This window comes from Gopherus evgoodei, chromosome 2 (assembly GCF_007399415.2).
Source record: "Gopherus evgoodei ecotype Sinaloan lineage chromosome 2, rGopEvg1_v1.p, whole genome shotgun sequence".
NCBI lineage: Eukaryota > Metazoa > Chordata > Testudines > Testudinidae > Gopherus > Gopherus evgoodei.
Window position 1 is genome coordinate 171,323,030 of NC_044323.1, and position 24,938 is coordinate 171,347,967.

Consider the following 24,938-nt stretch of genomic DNA (forward strand, 5'->3'; position numbering starts at 1 on the left):
ATGCCCTGTGGCCACCTAGTAGGTCTCAATACAGAAAACATGACTCCTGTGCCTGAGATTGTTGGTGCACCTAAGGACTGGACTTTGATGCTTAACAGAAGGAAGACTATTTATTGAATTTACTTAGGAAATTTAATGTTATGATTGTTGTGAGGACTAATGTCTAAATTACAAGTACAACACTGGGTGTCATCTGAGAGCTCCCAATTTAAACATTCATCTGTCTGAAGACAGTAGCTATTGGTAGGTCTGCTTTAATGGATAGGAAGTAGATGCATCTTGTGCAGGAGTTTGATTTAGGTAGATGCTGAAGGAGCAGAATGAGATTCTAAGGTTATGTTTTCTGACCTTTACTGGGCTGGAATAAGCATTGATGTCCTAAGGAAGCATTTAATTCTGGGATTTGTACCAAACTTACTTTCCCTGAACACTAAAACATTATAGAGATTTACCTTTCCGCTTGGACACTTATACACACACATTAACCCTCCTGGAAGAATTCAAGACTGTTTTACTACTTTTACATGGTAGTTAAACCACGGGCTTTGCACCAGCCAGCAGAATTTGTTTTTGTTGAGTTACTTTGAGTCCATGAGAGTGAGTCCCTCCATTTGTAACCTGTCTGAATCCAGATGAAGAACTGCTTTTTTCAATGGCAGACAACCTCTGTGACACAGAGGCATCAGAAGAGCTAATGCTAGTTAATTGCCTGAAATCCACAGCCTCTTCACCCACAAAGGCAAAAACAGTATCACTGCCATGCTCTCCTTCTTATATTTTGTATGGTCCTGGGCAACAGTGGAAAGGCATATAGCATACACATTGCCCAGTTTTGTGAGAGATCATTCACCACTTCACAATCCAGGTCCTGATACACAGAGAGGCCAAATATGGCTTTCTGTTGTTTCTAGATGCAGATGTCAATCACTGGATCACCAAGTTGACTGAGTGGGGCTATTTCTGGGTACACATTCCACTCTGCTTAATCCAACTTCTGCCATAATAAATCTCGGTATTTATCTTTGCTCTTGATGTGGAGTGCACATAACGATAGGAAACTTTGCTCTGGCCAGGACATGAGAAGTTGATTTTGTCTTTTGTTTTTTCCTTCCTGAGTTGGAATGATCATGTTCCCCCTAGTTTATGTAAAACTCCCTCAGACACATTGATCCTCAAGTAGAATAAGTCTTTTATCCTTGGAAAGAACAGCCCTCTGAAACTTTAGTAAATCATTGTGTTTTAACTGGTGGATGCTCTGCACTCTTTCAATCCAGGGGGAAAGTACCAGAAGAAATTGAGACCTGAATGAGGCCCCTGCATTACCCCAGCTGGCATTTTGATATAAGGCTCACTCTTCCTGATGCACTAATGGGTGGATCCCTTTAAAAAAAAAATTGTCTACATTTGGTTGAGTGGAGAATATGTGATGGGGCCTTGATCCCATCACATCCATTGGCAGAGATGTGATGCAAGGGAATAGCAAGAATTACTGAACAGGTCTCATAGGAGCTCTGTTTCTTTGAAGTACATCTGTTATGAGATCAGCATTTTCAATAGATTCAAATAAGAACTGGATTTTTTCTGAGACACCACTCATTTTCCTTTGTGGCTATAATCTTCCGTTAATATTCTTCTGAGATGAGAGCTGGTACCTGATAGTATTCATCCTCAGCCCTCTTTTCTTTGTCTGGCTTGCTCTGTGAAGCATGCATGGGCACCGGCCATTGCACAAATACCTCAGAAGGGGGAGCAGAGCTGAGGAGACAATCACCCTCCAAAAAATCAAATGCAGCCTTGGGTCACAGCAGAGAATTAGAACCATTGAGCCAAACTGTTAGTCTAAACTTCTGAAAAAGTTTGGAGTTTCTCTCTGAGAAAAGCTCTGCAGCAAGGAGGCCTGCCTGAGCAGCTGGGCACTGGGGAGTGATTGACAGGTCTTGTTCTGCCCCAAAGCTGCCAGCAGGCTGCTGTACCCATTGTAATGTATCTGTGGACTTTAGTACAATGAATGTATTGAATGAAAAAATCTTTTGCTAAACAGGACAAGTAGGACAGTGAAATCAATATGAAAAAGGAAAAATATACTTGCCAAACATATCTGAAGTTGGAACTAGCTGGGCAAGGAGACTGGGGGTATGTCTACATCTAAAATTTTGCAGCGCTGGTTGTTACAGCTGTATTAGTACAGCTGTATAGGGCCAGCGCTGCAGAGTGGCCACACTTACAGCAACCAGCGCTGCAAGTGGTGTTAGATGTGGCCATACTGCAGCGCTGTTGGGCGGCTTCAAGGGGGGTTCGGGGAATGCGAGAGCAAACTGGGGAAGGAGACCAGCTTTGCCGCGGTTTGCTCTCGTTCCCCGAACCACCCTGCAAACCGCAGGGAAGGAGACCTGCTTGCACGGAGGTTCGGGGAACGCGAGAGCAAACCGGGGAAGGAGACCAGCTTCGCCGCGGTTTGCTCTCACGTTTCCCGAACCCCCCTGCAAACCGCAGGGAAGGAGACCTGCTTGCACGGAGGTTCGGGGAACGCGAGAGCAAACCAGGGAAGGAGACCAGCTTCGCCGCGGCTTGCTCTCGCGTTCCCCGGACCACTCTGCAAACCGCAGGGAAGGAGACCTGCTTGTTCGGGGAACGCGAGAGCAAACCAGGGAAGGAGACCAGCTTCGCCGCGGTTTGCTCTCGCGTTCCCCAAACCACCCTGCAAACCGCAGGGAAGGAGACCTGCTTGCTCGGGGTTCAGGGAATGCGAGAGCAAACCGGGGAAGGAGACCAGCTTGATTACCAGAGAGGCTTCCTCAGGTATGCTGGGATACCTGCTTATTCCACGGAGGTCAAGAAAAGCGCTGGTAAGTGTCTACACTTGATCACCAGCGCTGGATCCTCTACACCCGAGACAAAACGGGAGTACGGCCAGCGCTGCAAACAGGGAGTTGCAGCGCTGGTGATGCCCTGCAGATGTGTACACCTCCTAAGTTGCAGCGCTGTAACCCCCTCACCGACTGAGAACTAGTTTGGCTGAGGGCAGGAGGTGAGAGGAGCTAGATCTGGTAAGGAGTTGACATGCATGGGAGACTGGGACTGGCTGGGCAAAGAGAGGGACAAGTAGCCAGGCAAGGAAGGATACCAAGATTGCATGATTCAGAGTGCTAGCCGTGTTAGTCTGTTTCAGCAAAAACAACTATGAGTCTTGTGGCACCTTAAAGACTTAACAGATTTATTAGAGCATAAGCTTTCGTGGACTATGACCCACTTCTTCAGATGTATGGAGTGAAAATAACAGTAGGCACTCATAAATATACAGGGAGGGAGATTGGGACTGAGCCAATGAGGATAGGAAACATGGAAGTGGGTGAGATGACTGGAAGATAGGGCTTGGGAGAGATGGATCAGGTGAGGAACCAGAAGAAAGGAGATTAGAAGTGGCTGGGCAGAGAGACTGGAATGAGGGACTGGCATTGGCTAGGTGAGGAGAATGGGTCTGGGACAATAAGCCTGGGGTGGGGAAGAGAAAGCACTCGAATACACAAGAGGGGACAAGGAAGAAAGTTCATGCTGCGGGAAGGAAAGGGAATCAACCCACTAAGACTGCACACTCCACCAGAGCCTGGAATGAAACCCTCATTCCTAAGTCTCCCCATTCCTCTGCTCTCAGCAAACAGTTGTGAAAACCACAGGCAAAGTGTCCCATTCCCTGTTAGTGTAGGCTGTCATCCTCTGCATGGACCAACTACTACCATAATTTACTCCATTAATGCAAGTGATAGAGGTCTGTGTGGAAGACCTAAAGGTTCCAACACTGCTGGTGACCCATGTAAGTGTCAATATGATGGCACATGATGGAATTTGCTGCTCTGTTTAAAAAAAAAAAAAATCCTAGATTACATACAAAAATCTGTTAAAATAATAATGTTGCAAAGTCAAGCTGTCAAAAGTTAGGAAATACCAGATTTAAGGTTGCTTGTACAATCTTAACTCGACCCTCTTGTGATTATACATTATGATATTCCTAATTCATTATTATATTTTCCCCCACAGGATCCATTCATTCAGTGCACAGGTGGACCTGCTCCGGGGATGAATCAGAGTTGTGTAATGGAGACTGTTGTGTGTAGGACCCCTGTTTCATTTATTTCAGAAATCAGAAGATGTGTAGTGTAAAGGGTTGCGGGAAGAGAAGGGATGGTCTCATGGTTAAGCCAGCTGAATGCTGCCCTGGAAAACTGGATTCTGTGCCTCTGCCACAGAGTTCCTATGTGATGCTGGGTAAGTTGCTTAAACTAAACTTTTCACAGGTGGTCTCTATTTGTGTTGTCCTCATTTTCTGGGTGCCAGGCTTGAGACCCTGGGATCTGATTTGCAGAAGTGCTAAATGCTCACAGCTTCAAGTGAAGTCAATGTGAACTGTGTTTGGAACATATAAACTGCTATATAAAGTACTCTGGAAAAAACAGGTCCTAGGTATCTCTAAATTAGTGGATACTTTTTGACCTTAAGCTCTTTGTACCTCAGTTTGCTATCTGTAAAATGGGGATAATACCACCTCATGTCAGGGGCATTGTGAAAATAAATTGTTTGTGAAGCACTTGAATACTGCAGTGATAAGCACCATACAAAAGCTGATGAAGAAATTATTTAATGCCTGCTCTGAGACAGAATTGAATGTGCCGTAAATAACCCATGAAGCCATAGATTTGCATGAAGAGAAAACAAGCTATTGAAAAGCTGCTTCTTCAGTGAACACTGTCCATTCTACGTACCGAATAAGACAGAGATTCTGTGGACAAAAAAGTATGTGATTAAAGAGTGTCATAGTGCATATGCAGAGCAAGATCAAATTAAGGTTGTATAGGTGAACTCAATTGTGGCATTTCCTAACTTGCCAGTGTTTGATGAGTGCAACCTTTGTTTTCTTAACATTTTTGTGTGTAATTTAAAAAGGTATAGAATATGATCATGTAACTACAGTCTGCACCACAGTTTATATGCACAATGGGGCAGCAGACTTCAGAGAGCTTGTGCAGCCTTAAATTGAGACAATCGTGATTCAAGTGCAAAATTGAGTTGCTATGGGTATTATTCCTAGTAATAGATTTGCCAGTGGTAGACTGTTAATGCCCACACAGAACACCAGTGGAAGGCATTCTGGTCTGGATCAATAAGGACAGGGTTGGAAGTTAAGAGGTTCTGAGTTCTAATCCTCCTCCTGCCACTGGCAGATTTATTGAGGGGCTCGGTTAAGTCACTTCACCTATGTTTCCCAGTCTGTAAAATGGGGATTACATTTATCCATCTCTTAGGGGTGTTCTGAGGTTTAACTTAACATCTGTTCAGTACTTTGAACACATACAGTTTTATATAAATGCTAAATATTATTGCAAAGTCCATTCAAACACATCTGCATAGTCCAGAACTTAATATTAACATCTTGTTTGTATGGACTATACATCATATATCACTATATTTATTGTAATTTATGGGGGTGCATATCAAAAAACTATTCCAGTATGAAAAGAGGGCTTCATCTGCATAATAACTCTCATGCAGGCAAAACTGAAAGCCAAGAGCACAGCCAGGATCATGATAGCCTTTTCCACATGTTGACATAAATCATGATGTGATTCAACAAAGCTTTTGCTTTCCCTGTCAACTGTGCTGTACAGTGATCTCTTTGCTTTGCTTCGCTTCAAACAGAGGATTTTTGAAGATGTTTTTTTAAACGATGATTTTCTTGACCCAGGGAGTGTCTGATTATTGCTGTGCATCAGAGCTTTTCATGCAAAGTTGTTGGAGGGGCATATGTGTTTGTCACTCTGTTACAGCTTTTCTCTGGAGGGAAAAAAACTGTTTTAAATACCCAAGAGAAGTCAGTATGTTCAAGTGTAAGTATGTATTTGTCTAGCATTCATCTCCTCATTCCTGTGTTTTGAAATTTGCAAACTGCTCCTTCATTCAGGGGAATACTGACTCAGATCTATCGGGCCCAGTTCTGATGTTTCACAGTTGGTAAATTCAGATTAACTCCACTAGGTTCAGAATTACATGGACATAAAAAACCATTATGTTTGGAACTGTAGTTAACGCCTGTCTGCAAAATTCCTCAGGGAGCAGTGGGATCAGGGTGAGTAAATATGGGTGACTTGGGATCAACAGTGGGAGTTTAAAGCCTTTCCCTAGATTAGTAGCATGGTAGCAATCCAGGCAAGGGAGCAGAGTTGTAGTTTAGGCCCTGATTCAGTGTGATCCTTAGAAATGTTCTTATCTTTGTTAGTAGACCCACTGAAGTCAAAATTAAAGTTAGGCATGTGCTTAAGTACCTTTCTGAATAGGGGCCTTAATCCATTAGCTGTGAGTGTTCATAGATTATTAACCTCTTATATTGGCTGGCCAACTGGAGGGGAAGAAGAAATGAAATTCCCACACTCCTAGTTGGAGTTATATCTATCCAAAGGAAACTAAAAAAATAATAAATAATAATAATTCCCACCATTGTTAACTAGTTCAGCTCCTCCGATGTTAACATGCTGGTGTTTACTAGAGTCAGTTGGACCTGCTCTGAGCAGGGCTGAACTGTTGAAACCAAATATATATTTACGTTTGAAAATAGACTTAAGTAATTGGTGTAACCATCTAAAATTAAAATTTACTGTGACAAAGTAAATTTTATTACATTCAGGACTTTAGTCCATCATAAAATTGACAATTAATGCTGTACATGTGTACACTATGGTCCGTATGATACAGATGCTCTGTATTTAAAGAAAATCCTAAAAATATCAGATCCAGTGCCTGCCCATCACTGGAGTTGATGCTCCCTGCCACTGCAATGAGTTCCATGACAGATTCTACACCAGTGTTGCTACAGCCTGTGCACTGTGAGTGCTTTCGGGGCCTCTGTAGTCCTTTTGGTATTCTCTCTCACTGTAGCTGTTCTCAAGGTTGTATTGAGTCCTGGTCATCTGGCTCCGAAAGGCCTGTACATTTCGAATGGTGAGTGCACAGATCACAAAACTTGGGAAGTACAAACAAGCAGCAACGATGCCAAACAGGCTGACAGCTGCATCACCCCCCTGAACCTCGCAGTTCATCCAGGTGTATCCACGGCGCGCATACAGTCTTTCCCTCTTCTTGCATGTGTCCGTGGCGTTCACCTGGATGATAAAGTGTAAGTAAAGGCCAACAGCTGCAATATACCCGATACAAGCCAGCGCATCAAAGGCACATTCTGCCACGAGCATCTTCACAGAGAGTCGATCAATAGGTTTTGCCCCAACGATGAGGAACAGGAGTGTAAGTGCTACTAATGTCAGGCTGAAGGCTACTCCCCCATACACACAAGGAGCTCTCATCTGGCTGTACTGCATGTCCAAGTCTCGCACCTCCTGGAACTCAGTTCCTTCAAATGGGCTGTAAAATGAACCAATGTTGAAAGAGCCCATTCCCAAACCTCCCATAGAACCATAGCCAGCAATAGCTGCATGGGAGGCTCCAACACAGATCAGCACTAGAATGTTGACAGTGATTTCAACAAACTTCAAAATACCTGCAGGAAGAAAAGGGTGAATGAACTGAATATTGGCTTAAAATGTATTTGTACAAATGGGGGCTGGGGGAGAACTAATGCATTTTTAACTACAGAGAGATCATATTGAGCTTTTCTCCTCAGGGGAGGCTACAGAAAAAGCCCTCCTTTGTATACGAAGCATTCACTTTAATTAGTGTACTTCAGAGCTTGAGCAAGATGGCTTTTTCGGTATATGACAGTGCACTTGATAAGTGGATCATGCAAGAAAAAACCATAAAGATTTTTACAGTGTTGTTTGAGCTGTGATGAAGAAAAGGTAACAGCACCAACAGATTGTATTTGGTATTCCAGCTGCTTGACACACAACCACACGGAATGGGAGCTGTCCATCTGAACAAAACTGTGGACAAGATTTTTTTAAAAAATCTCCTAACTCCGAGTGACTTTTTCTTTTAAAAACAAAGAAACAAAACCAAAAAAAAAAAAGGCCATTTATTAGATCCCTAAATATACATTTGGCAAACTTACTTCAGGCTCCTGTTTTAAAAAAAAAAAAAAAGTTGGCCTCTTATTTGCTGGATCTAATCTAAATCAAGGTTTTTTAAATCATATTTAAGGAGACACTTGTTCAACCTGTGTGCCTCGACTAACTTTTTAAAGGGAAGTAAATCCTATGATTCCCAGCTTGTCTTACCTAACCCCACTTTCTAAAGCTAAAACTGTATGAAAAAGTTCTTCTAGGCTGACCATCTTCCTCCTCTTGTAAAAAATTGTATGGAACAGACTTTAAGCAAAGGAACAGCATTTGGATAATTGACTCATTTGTCTATCACAAAGTAACAAAAGTAAAGCTGAAGTTCTTCAATTTCAAACCATCCACCATTGCAATGGCAATTTTATGAAGAGATGCCATTTAACATTTATGTTCCAATCCATCACCAAGCTGACAGGCAAAGGAACTTTTTTATAGAAAGGATTCACAGACCTCTGTTACTAGTAGGCCATATATCTGTATTCTAACAATCAGGCAGGTCAATGTTTTTTAAAAATCAGAACTACATGTAATTTTTCTATAGCAAGGTTGTAGGGATTGATGGCTGTCCATTGGATATCACTTCCCGGAGCATAACTGCATGTTAAGTGTCTGCAATCCAACTGAATGCTGGCATGTCAAAAGGGCATTTTAACCAGCTGGATGCTCCCCAATGTAAGATAAATCATAAATATAATTGGTAGTTCTTCATCTTAAAGTGGTTTATAAAAAATCCACACAGCAAACAAATACCTCCATCCTGTGTTTGGAAAATGGGAACAAATTGGAGGAGGGAAAAGTTTGCCCAAGAACACCAAGGCAAAACCTTGCTGTATAAGAAAGTGTCATAGGATTTTTATGTCCATCTAGGGAAGACAGTTTTCATATCACACGTTAACACCCGTATACACAAGACTGCATAGAATTCATTTTATCTACCTTGTATGTCACGCATTGAACCAGTGCCTCCAGGAAATTCAGGTACTGTACTACCCCACCTCTCCAAACACGTATAAAACAGACCTGACCAAATACAATGGCCTGTTTTTATTAAATCTACATTTTTACTACTTACTAATTCAGTCTTTGTACCTTTTTGTCTTACTCCATTAAAAAAGACTAAATGTTTATTTTTCTGGAAAAGTGCTGCAGTTTGGATCCTGCTCACTTCAAGCACCGAGCCTCCTAAAATCTAAATAGTCTTAGAGGAAGAGAAAGTACAGAACTTATCTTCAGATGATGTTGGACTAGGAAATCTAAGTGTTAATTTTATATGATGACAACACCTTAAACAAGGAATTCAACAAAGTTACTGAAGGTCTTGTAAACTGTTGGTTCTAGCCAGTGATGCATGTAACTCCACTGTTTTATTTACTGTTTGATGCAGATGGTATTTTAGATCTCACTGCATATTTTAAAACCTCCAGGGTGGTAAATGTGAAGTGAAGAATTTTTCATGAATCTAAGTAAATAATTCTAATGTAGAATTTGAAAAATATTAAATACTTCAGCATAGTGTCTCTGCTTCTGTGCTATTCAATATGCATGTAGTAGTAATGATCACTTCATTAACCACTAGAGGGCAGACTAAGTTTAGTAAACGTTTTATTGCAGTTAAATTTGAAGCTTCAGGAGACCTAACCTGTAGGGTAGCGAACATGCTGCACCTCCTTACTTTAAGGCTCTTCTTACCCCTGCTCCCCATTCTTTGCAGCAATAAGTGAATACAGGCTAAATGTAAGAAGCTTGCCAAAATGGTCATGCATTTCCTGGCCATTACGAAGTGGGACACAAATCGCAAGAAGCCTACAGTCTTTCACTTTATGCTGCCAAATTCATCTGTCTTGCATTTCCCTTTAGTTATCTAGCCAGCTGCTCTCTGTTGCTGTCAGATCTGTCTGAGCTTGCAAAGAAAGGAGTAAAGCAGCACAACAAAAATTAGACTATGGAACTTCCTTCCTCTTGCTAGGTTGTGTTGTTCTAGAAACCTTTGTTGCACTTTGGGAACTGGGATTTCCTGGTGCGAAACCAACTGTGTTCTTCAGTGGAGAGGTCTGAAAAACCCTGGAACTGTATAATAGCATGACAATTACTGGACCCAATCTACAATTTTGCAGTGCCCCTAGCTTACTATGTAATTGCAGTCGGCCTGATTCTGACATGCTGATTTCAGTGGGACTCCTTCTGGAGTAAGGTACTACAGCATGATTAACAGTAGCAGAATCTGGCCCTTAGCAAGCAGGAGAGGAAATAGATTGAGGTCACTACATGTGTAACCATCTCTGACAGTAACAGGAGTTGCTTTATGGCATATTGTGAATTATATTTCCACAAAGGCAAGAAATTCAGGTTAGACGGGTTTGTGTGTCAGTATGTTTTTAACACTAAACTGCCACAATGCTGACTTATTGAGGAATTTGGGCTCGGCTTCACTGAACCAAGTTCACTGTACTTGCGTAAACAACACACACAGTCTTCCAGTGACCCTCTACTTCCCAGTTACTGGCAACATATTCAGACTGATTGTAAAATGGGCAAACATCCACAGCTCTCCTAAATCAAAGAAAAAAAATATTCAGCTCCAGAGCAAAATAGCCAGCTGTGAATTACAGGGCAGCGGGGCTAGGTTTTGTCAAAGTAATAAACAGCTAAAGGGATTAGAACTTTGGATTAATAGCCCTTCTCAAAGTCTGACTTCCTTTAAAATATACATAATACATTTATGAGAGTATTGTATCCAAGCCCTGCACAGTTGTCTCAGCAGCTCTTGTTCCTTTTCTGATCTCATTTACTGCTGCCTCCTAGAAAAACTCCTAAGCTACTGCTCCTGCCACTATCCTCCAGTTCCACCCAGGTAGAAGTGTGCTTAAATGATGTACATTCTGTAAATTTTTTTCCTACAGCAGCCACACTGGTGCCTGTATATTGGGAGCGCTAGTGTGCTCAGCCTACTGTCAGTTTTAACACACAGTATCCATTATACTGAGCAGGAGTCAATGAACCTATGGTAAGAATACCAGCTGCTGATGCACCAGGGCTCGCAATATTGCTCATACTTGTAGAGCTACACTATTCTGAATGATAGGGGATTTTTTGTAAAATTTTCTTATGCAAACAAGGCTTGGTGTACGTTAGTTTAAATCTAGTGCCCAATTGTCTGCACCAGTACAAGCAATGGTATAGATGCAAGCCCTGATACTGTTGCTGAGAAACGAGCACTAAACACGCCAATTTAGTGGGTCTTGCCCCTGTGTTCAGGCTCTAACTGATCACCATATATAGGGTCAGGAAGGAACTGTCCCCCAAGTCAGATTGGCAGAATCCCTGTGTGTGGGGAGGAATGGTGGGATTCGCCCTCCTCTGCAGCATGGGGCACAGGTCATTTGCTGGTCTGAATTAGAGCAAGTGGTGGATTCTCTGTAAGTTGATGTCTTTTTAAATCAAGATTTGAGGACTTCAGTATCTCATCCAGAGGTTATGGGTCTATTACAAGAGTGAGTGGATGGGTGAGGCTCTGTATCCTGTGATGTGCAGGAGGTCAGACTAGAGGCTCATGATCATCCCTTTTGGCCTTAAAGTCTAAGTGTGTGGTGCAGCTTGAGTATTTCCACCTAAGCTCATCCCTTACATCAAGTCCAGAATAGTCGTCACTCGCGCACCCCCATCCCCTGGCCTCCTCTTTGTTCTTTTCCTTCTTTTCTGTGAATTTTTTTAAACTTTGTGTTTTGCTCCTCTTTCCCTACTTGTCTGCCTACTCTGACCCTCACCTGAACGGTGTCTACTACTGTATTTGGGTTGGGCAGAATTCACTGGTGGCCCATAAGTGCCAAGCTATACATGTGGTGGCTGAACTGAATGTGAAAACTTGTGCCAATGAGCTACTGCATGAATCTGCAGCCCTGTGCACATGAGCTGTTCCTGTGGCAGGCTCCATTAGGGGCTGTTATAGAAGCAGGTCAGATATGAATGGTCAGCTCAAGGGTTAAAGGCTGCACCTGAGCCAGTGAGTCTCCCTCATTTAAAACAGATTTTTTAAAAGTAGGTTGGCTTTTGGTTTTAAAGACCAGTGTTCTGACAATATAAAGTCACTTGAAGAAGCAGGAGTCAAACAGCTCTGCAAAGGATTCCGTATGTAGAACTACTCTTGCCAATAAACATTTTGCATTCCACAGAGTAAAGTTACAGCTGAACTTGAGGCTTTACAGTCACTTCTGTGGATTGAGAAAGGAAAGGGGGAGATGGAAAATTAAGAAAATCTGACAGAAAGAAAGAAAAGATTTTTAAAAAACACCAAGGGGGGGGGGGAGAAGACGACACATCACTGAAAGGAAAAACAGGTGAGGAGGATGAAGAGGAACAGAACGAAAGGGCGGACAGAAGAGGGAAGATCATTATAAAACCAGAGAGAGGGAAGGTAACGAAGGAAAACGAAAGCAGCAGACATAGAAAAGTAACATTCTAAAAACAAGCTAATAAAGCTGGATGCCTCCATGTTGCAATGAAGTTCCATGTTCACGTGTGTTTTTTCTGTTGAACACCTTACATGTACATATCCATGAGTGTGATCCTGCTGCTAGTGAAGTCAACAGCAAAAGTCCCTCGTTCTCTAATGCTGCAGGATCAGACCAATAGAAAACATACTATGTAAAAAACCACCCACCCTGCAGTTCGTATGTTTCCTTTCCAGTGGTGCTCTTCTTTCTCTGGATATTGCTAAAACATCCCTAATGGGGTAATACTTAAAAAGCACTCAGGTTCCAGGAGTTAAGACAGGCAATGTAATGACAAAAATTAATCACTGAGCCTGGGAATTTCAAGGGAGCCTAAGGGAGTTAGGTACCTAAGTCTCATTGAATTCAAATAGAATCCAGGTGCCTAAGTCTTGTGGGATCATTTAAAAATATTTTAATGAGAATCGAATGTTATTCAATTTATCAAAATATTTTATGGCCCTAAACTGGTCAAATGATAGAGAAAAATTAGTCAATTTGGAAAGTATTACAAAATTTGATTTAGCAGCTCTAATCAGAAGAGAAGCAATAGCATATCCTTTTAAATATTTGTAAAATGTCCCTCGTTAGTGAAGATGATAACCCTGCTTAAAAGCCTCAAATGACTCCTCCTGATATCCTGGTAATTCTCAAGTTCATATGCAGGAGTTGTTCTATTTCCCACATCCACTCTACCCTGGAGACCATTTTCTCCCATAGGAGCAATTTTTCCATACTGCCAAGAACTTACTCCAAATCCTACCGTTTGAAACTCCTGCCTTATTCCATCTGTGGCATATTTGGGACTTGCAGGACTGTACAGGCAATATTGACAAACCTGATCCTTAAGTGATGGAGGGCAGCTAGCACGATATTAACTTCATGCTCCAGTACCATATAGCGTTAAGCTGTAGCTGTGTCATATGGGCTGAGAGCACTATGGCAAATAACTTCAGGCCACTTGGGGGAATCAGGACATCTTAACTTTTTGCATGGTTCTTGCCTGAGCTTATTCCAGGTCCTGCCTTCTACTTACTCTTTTCATACTTCCTACAAAAGTAGGAACTGCTATTTGCTGCTTCTATGACTGCTAAATTCATCCCTGAAGCATTGAGGTTGAAGCAGATGAGAAGGTGACACACCAAATCTTGGGCCCTGTACCAAGGGGTCCCAATATAATAACATCACAGAGGGGCCTGCATTTATTTTAACTGGCACTGGGCACTTGCAACAGTACTTCCTGTTGTGAGTATCAAATACTGAGATTTTCACCCATTGCACCCAGAGCTTTCTAGAAGGGGGCAAGTAAACGCCTCCCTGGTGCTGGAACAAATGTACTGAGTTGGTACGAGGAAACCACCTTTCCCCAGCTCTTTTTACTATTACTCCTCCTTTATTAAACTGGCCTTAGTAACTAGAAGGTACTCTGATAGTTACTGCTTTTTGAACGAGCATCACTTGCAGAAGCTGGGGCAGGCTAGGGGAACTTGTACGCTGGGACATTTTGTTAAATCAGTCAAACCTAGGCTGTAGAACCAACACCACAGCAGGATCAGTGGAACCTGTTCCACGATATGCTTTTTTTTAATAATTAGTTTATCCTTGTCTCAGGAAAACTGTTATAGCTAAATTTAATAAATACATATGATAGGTGACTGGGAACAGTACTAGTCTGTTGGGTTGATTACCTTTGAGCATGATTACACTTGTTAAAGGAAATTATTTTTATTCTAATTGTTAGAGGAGTTTGGCTCAAGTGTGGGGAATCTCAGCCTGACATGGTCATAAAAAACAAGATACTTCTAAATGGGAATAATAAAAGTTGTGAACTTAACTGATCCATTCTAGTTTGGTCCATCAAGCATAATGTGCAGTGTCATTCTTTTTTCCTTTTAGAAGCTGTATAAATGTGACAACATGGATTAGCATCAAATAGATCTACCTAGTACAGCATACCTGCTTTGCTACTGTCTCCTGCTGTGGCCTTGGGTAAATCACTTCAGCTCTTAGCCTCAGTTTCCCCATCTCTGAAAATGAAGGTAATACTCTCAATACACCCTTGGAAGATCAATAATTTGAGCTGGGAACCTCTGTGAAATGTGGTTCATGACAGAGTGGCAAAACATATGACGTAAATTTCACAATGGACATGAAAGATGTTGATCTCTAATCACTGGGGTTGATTTCTATCTTAATATTCCCAAAATATTCATTCCACTATTCAGAACTACTTTCCAGAATCTGTAGTGGTGGTTAGAACTTCCAGTCACATTTGAGAACAAAGGCTTATGAATGCTTACACTGTAATTAGTGCTAGTTTATTAATGCGTGAACATATCCTGGAGAAAATCATGTTAGTGCACTTTAATCTTATTTCCTGCTGAAATGAAATTTAATTTTATTTGCCTTTAGTAAAAAGGGTAAAACTGAAATTAAAAAGTTTGTTGCTGAGAGATGATACCACTCTCTGAGAAGACAGGGGTCTGAGCAATCAGAGCATTTAGGTTACATGTATGTTCACTAGCAGCCTATTATTATAATAATAATACATTTGAGAAATACAACACTGTTCACTGCATTTGCTTTGAGCTGTCTTCCTGCTGCTGAGAAATAGGATTTCTGTTACACTTGTTCCCTGCAAACTGTCTCTCAAATTTTTCTTTAATCTTTCTATTCATTTGGAAATTAGCAAGTTAGAGACTAGGTAGTACCAGAATTAAAATAGATTACTACTAATGAAATTTTTACTGAATAAGTTCTTGAATTGTTGGAATGGGCCAGAGTAATGTATAGACAAAAGATAAAAGGACTTCATGGACTTTTACTGTATAAACAAAAGTACTGTAAATAAATGTTGCCATGTCACTATTGCTTTCTCTTTCACACCCATAAAAATATATTGAAACAAAATCAAAATGTGTGGGGTGCTCGTTCATTTTGTTTTGGGGGGCTGGAGGTAAGGACACCCCAAACATCTCTACCCTATTTATGATTAGAGCCTTACTCTGACTTGACTCAGTTTTTGCCCAAACCTAGGTGAAGAAAGTAGTGTCAGGCTCAATCCAGCACTTTCCACACCTATGACATTCATTCTCCTAACTTCCCACGTCCTCTGTCCTGTCATTCAATAAGAGTAAAACTGCATGTGAGCAAAAGCATAAATTACAAGTTTATTTTCATTGTCACAGGAAAAGGATATGCAAAATATCAATCATATTAATTGTAAAGCAAACTAAATGTCATGTTTTATGAGTCTATCTCCAAACATTAAAAATATTTCCAACCTATGTTTTGTTAGCATATTACAAATGCTGTGTGTTAGGTAAGTTGTAAGTAACTATTGCAAAAAGTAGTTCCTTAATTTACAGAGTCTTCATTTAAGTGTCACCATCATTGTAAATTTTTCTTTCATATCACCATCTCAAATGTGGGATTTTTAGAGGCACCATTACCCTTGAAATCTAGTCAGTTAAAATACATCTCAAGGTGAATAATTTTTGGTGTTAACACCAGTCCCCCAAAATCCCCTACCGATTGTTGTGGGATAATCTCACTTCCCTATTTTTTCAGTGGCTTTCTCTCCTCTGAAAGACCTTGCAAATGGGGGAAATTGACTATCTAGAGGAGGACAGTAAAATTATATATATATACACACACACACACACACTGCTATTAAGTGCAAAAGATTTATAACAAAAGTAATGAAGAGTACAGACTCTTCCAGTTATAGTGGTATTACGTGTTACTTGTAACTACAGCAGATAAATCCGATATGATTTCTTTTAAATAAAGTTGATAGTATCTCAAGTCTGAATAAATTAATATATAAAGGTTTTGTCTTTTTGAAAGTTTTTTTTTTACATTTTTAGGTTGATTATATTTCACTTTAAACAATCAATTAATAAATGCTCAGCTGAATGTATATTGTCACCAAACTCCTATATTCTAAAATAGTTTGTCAGTGACTAGTTCTATTGTATAGTTTTTTGCTGCACCAAATCCATTGGTTTGTCAAGCGTTCAGTGCTTTCCCCCAAAAATTACACTGGGTGTAATTAGTCATTAGTTCCTAGAGCAGTACCATCCTCACCCTGGCGGTGCTAATTTGAATACCAATGATATCTAAAACGAAGGCAGGTAAACTTGATTGGAAGAACAGGGTACACAGGTAATAGATCTTGCCTTACTCAATATGAATATGGTTAACTGTGTATAGTTAGCTACTAGAGTTTGTTCATATAATTGTATTAATTCACATTTTGACTATTGTACTTGACAGAATAATAAAAGCAATAAGAAACAGATCTCGGTACAGATGCATTGCTCTGATAGGTTTTATATTTTAATAAAGTAGAAGAGGCATGGTTTTGTCTTGATAAATAATGCAATATCTGTATGGACCATTTTAGCATCACAAGGACCAGTATTTCTCTGCAATAATTTTTATAATTTCTGAATTTTAAGAGACTGTTTTGGAATTAGATCTATTTGTTTTGCACAATATTTTTCATTTGATAGCTGGAAAGAGGCTAATAGATAAAGGTGAACGCACAAGAAGGAGAGACAGCAAGAGATGGAAAAATGCAGTTCCTTTTTCTGGTGCTTGCAGTTCAGTTTTTGGAAGGCTATAGCACAAACCAATTGGCCTCTTCTAGACCCCCATTTTAATCCCCTGCCTCTGAGTATGGTTGCCAACTTTGGTTGGAAGAATTCCTGGAGGTCCTCACATGAAATTATCTTTAAAGATTAATCTTTAATTCCTGGAGACTCCAGGGCAATCCTAGAGAGCTGGCAACCCTAGCTCTGAGGAAAAAAACATCTGTCTTGTCTGAGCATGGCAAAGATCTTAAGAGATCTGGTCATTTGGGAATCTTTTTGCTGTGACCAGTTTGGCAAGCCAAGTGTGCAAGGGTTAGCCTTATTGTGGCCAGCTAAACAAAATAGAAGACAAAGAGGAATAAGATGAGAGTAAAAAGTAAAACAATAGGATGGGAGGAGCTCTCAATTCACACATCAGGTGTTGCTCTGGAAACAGCCATGGAGAAGATGTTATTTGGCTCCCTGTTCTGGTCTAAGCCATGCTTATTTCAGAATCAGAGAAAAGAGGGTTCAATAGTGTGGTGCTAATTTCCTGGGTCTCAACATGTGATGGTGGAAATAATTCATGTGGTAAGGATACCTCAGTTTCTAGATATTCCACAGAAAATGTCCAAAGGGAGCAGCAACACCCCCAGAGAGAAACTGATTATTGTAAAACAGAAAGATACTAGGTCTGATTGTCTGACAACAACAGGAGAGATGAGACTTATTCCAGACCGTCCAAGCGGTGTATATTTTTCATCGTTAAATCCATATATGGCTAGATTCATCAGGACACTTAGATACCTAGAAAATCACTGGATTCACAAAACCTGAGTTCAGCTCCCGATACAACAAATGGGAAGACTCAAGTGCCTCTGAATGGATTCACAAAAGCCAGCATGCTGGGAGGCTCTTTGCCTAAGATAGCCAAGGTAAGCTGTGTGTGAACTAAGGCCAGCCCCTTTTGAAGACACGCATCTAAATCCTGGTTGCAGGGAGGGGCCTAGCTCTGCTTGGGATTCTCAGCTGCAAAACCTGTCTTGGTGTTAGGCACCTAATATTTTTTCAAGAAGCTCGAGGGGGAGAAGAGAAGAAAGTGGCCCTCCCTCAGAACTCTTGGCCTATGGTTAGAGTACCCAAGTGGAATATGGGAGACCCCCCCCCCCGGTTCAAATCCCCCCCACCCCACCTGAGGGGAGAAGGTGAGTGCCCTGACCACTGTGCTATAAGATACTCCAGAGTGGGGATCCCTCAAGCTCTCCTGTTGAAGCTGTTCCACTGTGGATAAACACTTAAGTCATTGGAGGAGGAGGCCTGGACCCTGGGTTTCCCAGGGGTGTGCTCTAATCACCAGGCTGTACAGTCACTCATACTTGCTCTGGCTTTCTATCATTGGGCCGAAGATTCACAGCGATTCCTTAATGCAAAATTCCATGTTTTAAGGTGGCATATAAAGACTTAAGGGCTAAAAAATGCAAACAGATGCCTTGAGGAATTTACAAAAGCATCTAAGCAGCCTAGAGGCTTAAGTCCCACGGAAAGTCAGTGGGAGTTTGGTGCCTAACTCAGGCTCCTAGTCAGATTCACAAAAGCACCAATTTGCATCTTCAGAGATTCCTTTGTAAATCTGGCCCGTAGACATTTAATAAGAACAATAACTGAATCATAGCTATGCCATTCACAAATTAGTCTCCCTGGACATTGGTAGTCAGTCCCCCTCCCTCTTTTGTCCCTTATCTTGAGTTTGTTGTGTTTATCAATCAGGATGTGTGATTGAAACAAGGACATAAATCTGTGAAGCGACACATGGATGGTAAGCCCAAATAAAAATCCACCTACCTCTCCTTGAGCATAGGTTATTACATTTCTCTGAAAAGGTCTTTTTCTCAGGATCATAATTTGGTGGAGAATTGACATATCCATGAGTTGGTAAGTTGTTTTTTTGGTACAGGTCTGAATTAGCAGTATAAGGTCTGGAGTGTTGGTTGCCAGGAATCTCTTGTGTTGACCTGCAAATGCGGTAAGAGTAAAAGATTATCTATAGGAGACAGCACAGTCTAATATTTTTGGACAAGTGCACCAAAAAAGTATTAGTTTTAGTTTCTGGAATTTTTGCTAACTGACTTGCTTCACTGGTATGTATGATCCCTTTTGTTTGCAGACATTTGGTAAAATGAGATCTGTTTGCAAGAATGTTCTTGAAAAGCGAATCTATCACCTGCTTGCATAAATAAATATTCACAATGTTTTGTGACTATCACAGCAATTTTGAAAAACTTTATTTACATAAGTCCATTCAACTATTGCTAATGCTTTTGTGTAATTTGCAAAAAGAAAAGAGTGAGTGGGTGGAACTCTTGTTTATAAATACCATGTACCCTCTGATCACTCATCTGCCATGAAAAGCAAATACTCAACTATCAGCTTATGGACAAACTAGAGGCTAAAGTTTTCTGTAACAGTTGCACATAACAAATCTGTAAATAATCACCACCAATTTGTGGACAAGCAATGTATCTCATGCATATTTGCAAATTTACTGCATTTCACAATGATTCTTTTACAAGAATACAAAAGCATGGAATTAAAACCAGAATATAAAATATTTCATGACAGTAACACTGCATCTACTCACCACAGCCATTCTTGTAAAGTTCTATAAAGGAGATCTGGTACAATCTACTCTCTCCTCCTTTCTCTGAACTCCCTTCCAGTTTAAGAATATCTTTCTGGTGATGCAGAACTACAGCAATGAATGCAATATTCCAGCTGCAGTAGCACCAGTGTCAGTGTATAACTATTGCCTTTCTGCTTGGATAGCCAAAATTGCACTTTTGTTGCCTTATACTGTAAACTCATCTATGAATAATGCTTTTCTACCATTTATGGTGGATTAGGAAACACTCTCTCATCCTGGCAGATAATGGCCTGACTTTAGTTAAGCATACTTTCATTTCCTCAGCTGGACTACAGCAATACAACATGCTGAGGCAGGGAACCATCAGTTCTTAGTTTAGTTCACCTAGTACAGAACATTGCAGTACCTCTCTTCAGTAACAAACTATTATTAATACATCCATCCTATTCCCATAGGATAGCAAATTCCAGGTCTTAGCTCTTTATCTTCAAGGATCAAAATGGCTTGGACCCAGGAGAGCTAAAAGATTTCCTGAAGTTCTGGTATGATCAACAACTCCACCCCTCAGTCACAACAGAATTTTCTAGCACAAGGGATGGGAAAGCGTATCTGTGCAGAGAGAGATTTCTTGGGGGCAGATTTGAAACTGTAGAACAATTCCCAACAGGAACTAAGGATCATCGCAAGCCTCACATCTTCTATTCCAAGTGCAAAGCATGCTTCTCTGACCTGTGTTCTCTAATATACAAACATAGCAGCGTGAACATAAAAGCCCTATCAAACCAAAACACAAAGCTGCCCTACAACTAAAAAACTGTGCTCCCTCAGAGGAGGATGAGAGAGTGGACTGCATGTGACAGACGTTACACATATTTCAGTGCACGACTGAAAGGCTCTCCATGACTATAGTTATGAGGATGGAGTAAGAAACTGTATAGAACAGAACATGTCTAATATAGTGTCTTATTACTCTTACATTTCCTTCAGCATTATTACTTTAAAATTTCTCCTTCCAATTGAACATCTGTCTGAGATTACTTATCCACAGGTCTATTAGCCTGCATTTTTCCTCAGCTGAATTTGAGTTTCATTTTCTGATCTCTAGGTTCTTTTGCATTTGTCTGTCGTTCTACAACTCCATGAATTTAACATAATCCCCAAATAGTTAACCTGGATCTGTAAACAAAAGCATCCTCACTCTATAGAGAATTAAATGATTTTTCTTGCTGGTTCTTTAACTTTAATCAACGTTTTTCTGACTTTAGTTTGTCAGGCAGCTCCCCAAGACAAAACTGTGATTTATAAAATCTTTCAGCTAACTGCCCCAGCCTGGAGCCCACTCCTGCACGAGCCCACACCAAAACCCTCTGCCACAGCCTGGTGAAAATTAGTCCGGAGCAATGGTTGGGAAGAGTGAGCAGGGGATAGGGAAGAATATTCAGTTTTCTGCAATCAGAAAGTTTGTAACCCTACCATTTGCTGCTTCACATGTTGCACCACATCCACCCCAGACACTGAGACCTTGCTGACACACTAACACTGGTTTACTAAAGAGTGACCACATGTGTTTACATCAAGTTATTTTGGTTTAGCTTAAACCTGTTACTTTAGTTGGAAAAAGTGTTCATTCAGCCTTAGCATCTGTTCAGCTAAATGGCATCTTTAGTTAAACCAGTGCAACTCTGCATGTAGACAAGCCTGCATCAATTGTCACCTCTGGGAAGATCAGGACATAACCTCTCCTTGGTCATGCGACCCAGCCACATCGCCTCATGCCCACAACTCAGCTTCTCCCCTCTTCCTTCTCCACCTCCCTGACTCAGCCTCACCTTCCTCCTATCCTCCCAGCCCATGTGACTTAATCTTCCTCACTGTAGTTCTTTATTACAAAGAATGTTTAATTAGACTCTTTAAAACTTCCAATAGCAAAATAACTCCGCCACAGTTCTGAATGTGGCATATTGACATTTCTGATTTTCAAACCTGAATATGTCCCTCCTGGTATTGTAATAACCACAACATGAATGTAAAAACACAAACAAGCTCTGCACCCCATAGTGAGGGACAAAGGAGACATACCTTCTATTGGATGGGTATGGCTTTTTAGCCCTTCTCTCCTCATGGTGTCTGTCAGATCCGTGGCTCTCATAATATCGGTGTTGCTTATCGCGGTGAGGTCTCTCAGCATGAGACATCTTGTTTCTCACATGTATTTCTTCTTGCTGAAGTAATCTACTGAGCCAGAGAGATAAAACCAATTCAGTTTATAGTTCTAATTACTCATTGACCAGCATTTGCACAACATGATCACCCTGTGCTAGTTAAGATTTCAGTAAAGGTGATCAAGAAGTACAATGGTGTGTGTGTGTGTGTGTTGGGGGGGGTGTGGAGTGCGGAGGGGAGGGAAGCAGTACTTAGTCCATGAGTAAGATGTAGCTTCTCAAGAAGGAAAGAAGGTCTCCTTTTACTTTTCCATTGCCAAGTAACTTTGATGTTTCTGCATTCAACAGTACAGGTATTTAAACACATTTTTCTTCTCTCCTAGCCTGATAAGCAGGGCTGACTCCAGGCACCAGTGAAGGAAGCGGGTGCCTGGAGTGGCCAACAGAAAGGGGTGCAAGTGCGTCTCTTGTCGGGGCGGCACATCCGTAGCTGCCAGCGGCGGCATTTCGGTGGCAGCTCAATCGGCCCACTCCGGATCAGCAGCAGTTCAGGGGTGGGTCCTTCACTCGCTGTCCTGCTCCTGTATGGCACTTGGGCAGCAGCTTCATTGGTTTTTCTTTTCTTTTTTCCCTGCCACTTGGGGCAGCAAAAAAGCTGGAGCCGGCACTGATTACAAGGACAAAGCATAGCATACTCCTGTATTCTTATATAAAGCACATCTTAAGATCATGTAATGGTTGCTTAATGTCTTATAGAAAAAGACTAGGAAATGCCCACATACCTATTTAGGTCTGCAATGTGTGAATATGTGGTTTTCCCTGACTTTACTAGGAGCCATGTATAGCTGAGAGCAACATTTAGCACTTTTAGTTTAAGGAGAGAACAGAAATTAATGTGATGCCCTTTAAACGGAGGGTTATAGTTCTAGCTATAGCTTAGGTTATGTGCCCAAATCCCCTCCCCTCCCCCCAAAAACCCCCAACTATTAACATGGAGATAAGGTTTAGAGTACATTATCCTTGGGTATTTAGGGTAAAATACATTAGAGGTGTTGTAATTATCCTCCAAAAATCAATGTTATAAATTCAGGAAATTCAAATGTAAGGTTAATGTTAAAAGAATCACAAGGTGTTAAGGCATGGAACCGTGCCCTTACTTCACCCAAACAACCTTAACTCTGCTGTGTAAGGATACCATGTAACAACCAGACAATTGTGATTAATGCATAAATGTTTACAGACCCCCATTAGATGCAAGTGATTTGTAAAAACTTTCCCTCTGGCCTCCCCTCCCCCTGACATTTTTTCCCTGGTGGTGGCAGTGAAGGGAGGAGTTACAGTTGTATGGCTGACAAATGGGGAACCACCATCTTCCCTGAAGGCAGGGAATGGGTTCACTTCCATTTTTCTCAAAGGAATGCTATGACCAGTTTGAAAGTGGGCCATTGTCTTTCCTGAGAGCACTTTCATTGAGAACAAAAGGAGATTGCAGCTCGTTTGAAAGATGGGCCCTTTGTGGAATTCTTTGCTGAAGGAGAAACAGTTATAAAGTGGCAAAAAATGACCACACTTTCTTCTAATGTGGCCAATGCACGAGATTTCAACATTTAATTATGAGAAATTTGTGTTATTCTATTAAGATTATGCAGGACGCTGAGAGACAGGATCGTAAATTTAAAGTTCTCACTTTCAAATTAGTTTTGTCAAACTAATTACCTTGTGTATGTGCACAGTCTCAGAATATTCATTCTACACTCAGCTTTAGTGCTGTACTTTAGGGGAGCATATACTGGGCCTGAGTCCTTAACTGTGGAACGACAGTACCCTATTCCCCTAACGCTGCGGGTTCCCAGCTCTGCCCAATTCTGACTGCGGTATCTCGGCCAGTTGACTTACATTTCTTGGCTCTTTCATCTCCTCACCTGGAAAAGGGCTATACTAACTTTCACATCTACTAGTCTGGATTCCTAGTCCAAAATTTCAACCCCATGAGTCCCTCTGAAGTGGAAAATGCCCCTTCTCCCCCTGCACGCCACCCCTTTAGCCTGCTCCTCTGGTAAACAAATAACACACAGACACCAGGTGCAGGGCTTCGAATGGGTCACACCCACCTCTTCCCCCAGCAGCAGCGGAGAGAGTCCAACCCAGCCCCAGCTGCTCTGCCATGGCTGCCCCACACCCCCCAAAAAAATCCCCACCTCATAGGACCCCGGCCATGCTCTAGTGCACAAAAACCCGCCTCTAGACCCTGTCTGCACAGTCCCCTTAGCCCGGAAAATCCAGACCCAACCCCATGCGCTTCTCCTGCCCCTCCCCCCGTCTCTCTCCCTTACCCCTCTTTCAAAGCGCCTCACTTGTCTGGCGGCGGCGGCGGCAGCACCCGGGACCTCGGAGCGAGTGGGTTTAGCTGAAGTTTCCTCCCTGGCTGCCGCTCCAAGCCCGTGGAGCTGCGTTTCCGTGTGTGTGCCAGGCCGGGGGAGGGGAGGAGGAGGACGAGTCTCACAGGTGGAGGACAGGTCACCGCCCCTCCCCGGGGAGTTTCGCTTCACACCGCGCTGGCTTCGTGCCCTGCGCGAGGTCACAGCAGCAGGGGAGCTGCTGCTGCTGAGGCCAAGGGGTGGGTGCTGGGGGTGGGGTGGTGTTAATCTCCCAGGGGAAGCAGGAGTAAAATAGCATCCTACCCGTGCAATGTGCTGCAGCCCAGTGATTAGGGCACAAGCGGCTGTAACCTGGTGCTGCTTAATTAGCGTGTACCGCCTTAATTGAGAGTTAGACCTTCTCTCCCTGATATTTAGACAGCGTTTGGGAGCGGTTGCTATGTAGTGATATTTATGCCAAGTATGTGGGGATGTTCCTTCATTTTCTCAACAGTAACAGTCTCTTTTGCGGCAGTGGGGCTCAACCAGGGGTACATATACCCCTAGGGGTAGGCCGAGCTCTTTTAGAGGGTACAGCAACTGGTTTAGATATTTGCTTAGTTTTACAACAGGCTACATAATAAGCACCAGTGAGTC

At 41.8% G+C, this 24,938-nt stretch overlaps 1 protein-coding gene across 3 annotated transcripts; it reads right to left on the bottom strand.

Moving 5' to 3' along the window:
- Positions 1 to 6,630: 6,630 nt before the first annotated feature.
- LOC115646441 (MARVEL domain-containing protein 3-like) lies at positions 6,631 to 24,356 on the bottom strand. Of its 3 annotated transcripts, none has more exons than XM_030552265.1 (4): positions 24,258 to 24,356; positions 21,842 to 21,994; positions 18,964 to 19,133; positions 6,631 to 7,540 (listed from the first exon to the last, which is right to left on the bottom strand). In XM_030552265.1, the coding sequence occupies exons 2-4, from the start codon at positions 21,955 to 21,957 to the stop codon at positions 6,843 to 6,845; spliced, it is 984 nt and encodes a 327-aa protein (XP_030408125.1). In that variant the 5' UTR covers positions 21,958 to 21,994; positions 24,258 to 24,356; the 3' UTR covers positions 6,631 to 6,842. The 3 variants fall into 3 exon arrangements, with proteins under 3 accessions (XP_030408125.1, XP_030408123.1, XP_030408126.1); XM_030552263.1 differs by having other exon boundaries at positions 21,842 to 21,997; XM_030552266.1 differs by having other exon boundaries at positions 24,279 to 24,343.
- Positions 24,357 to 24,938: the final 582 nt, after the last annotated feature.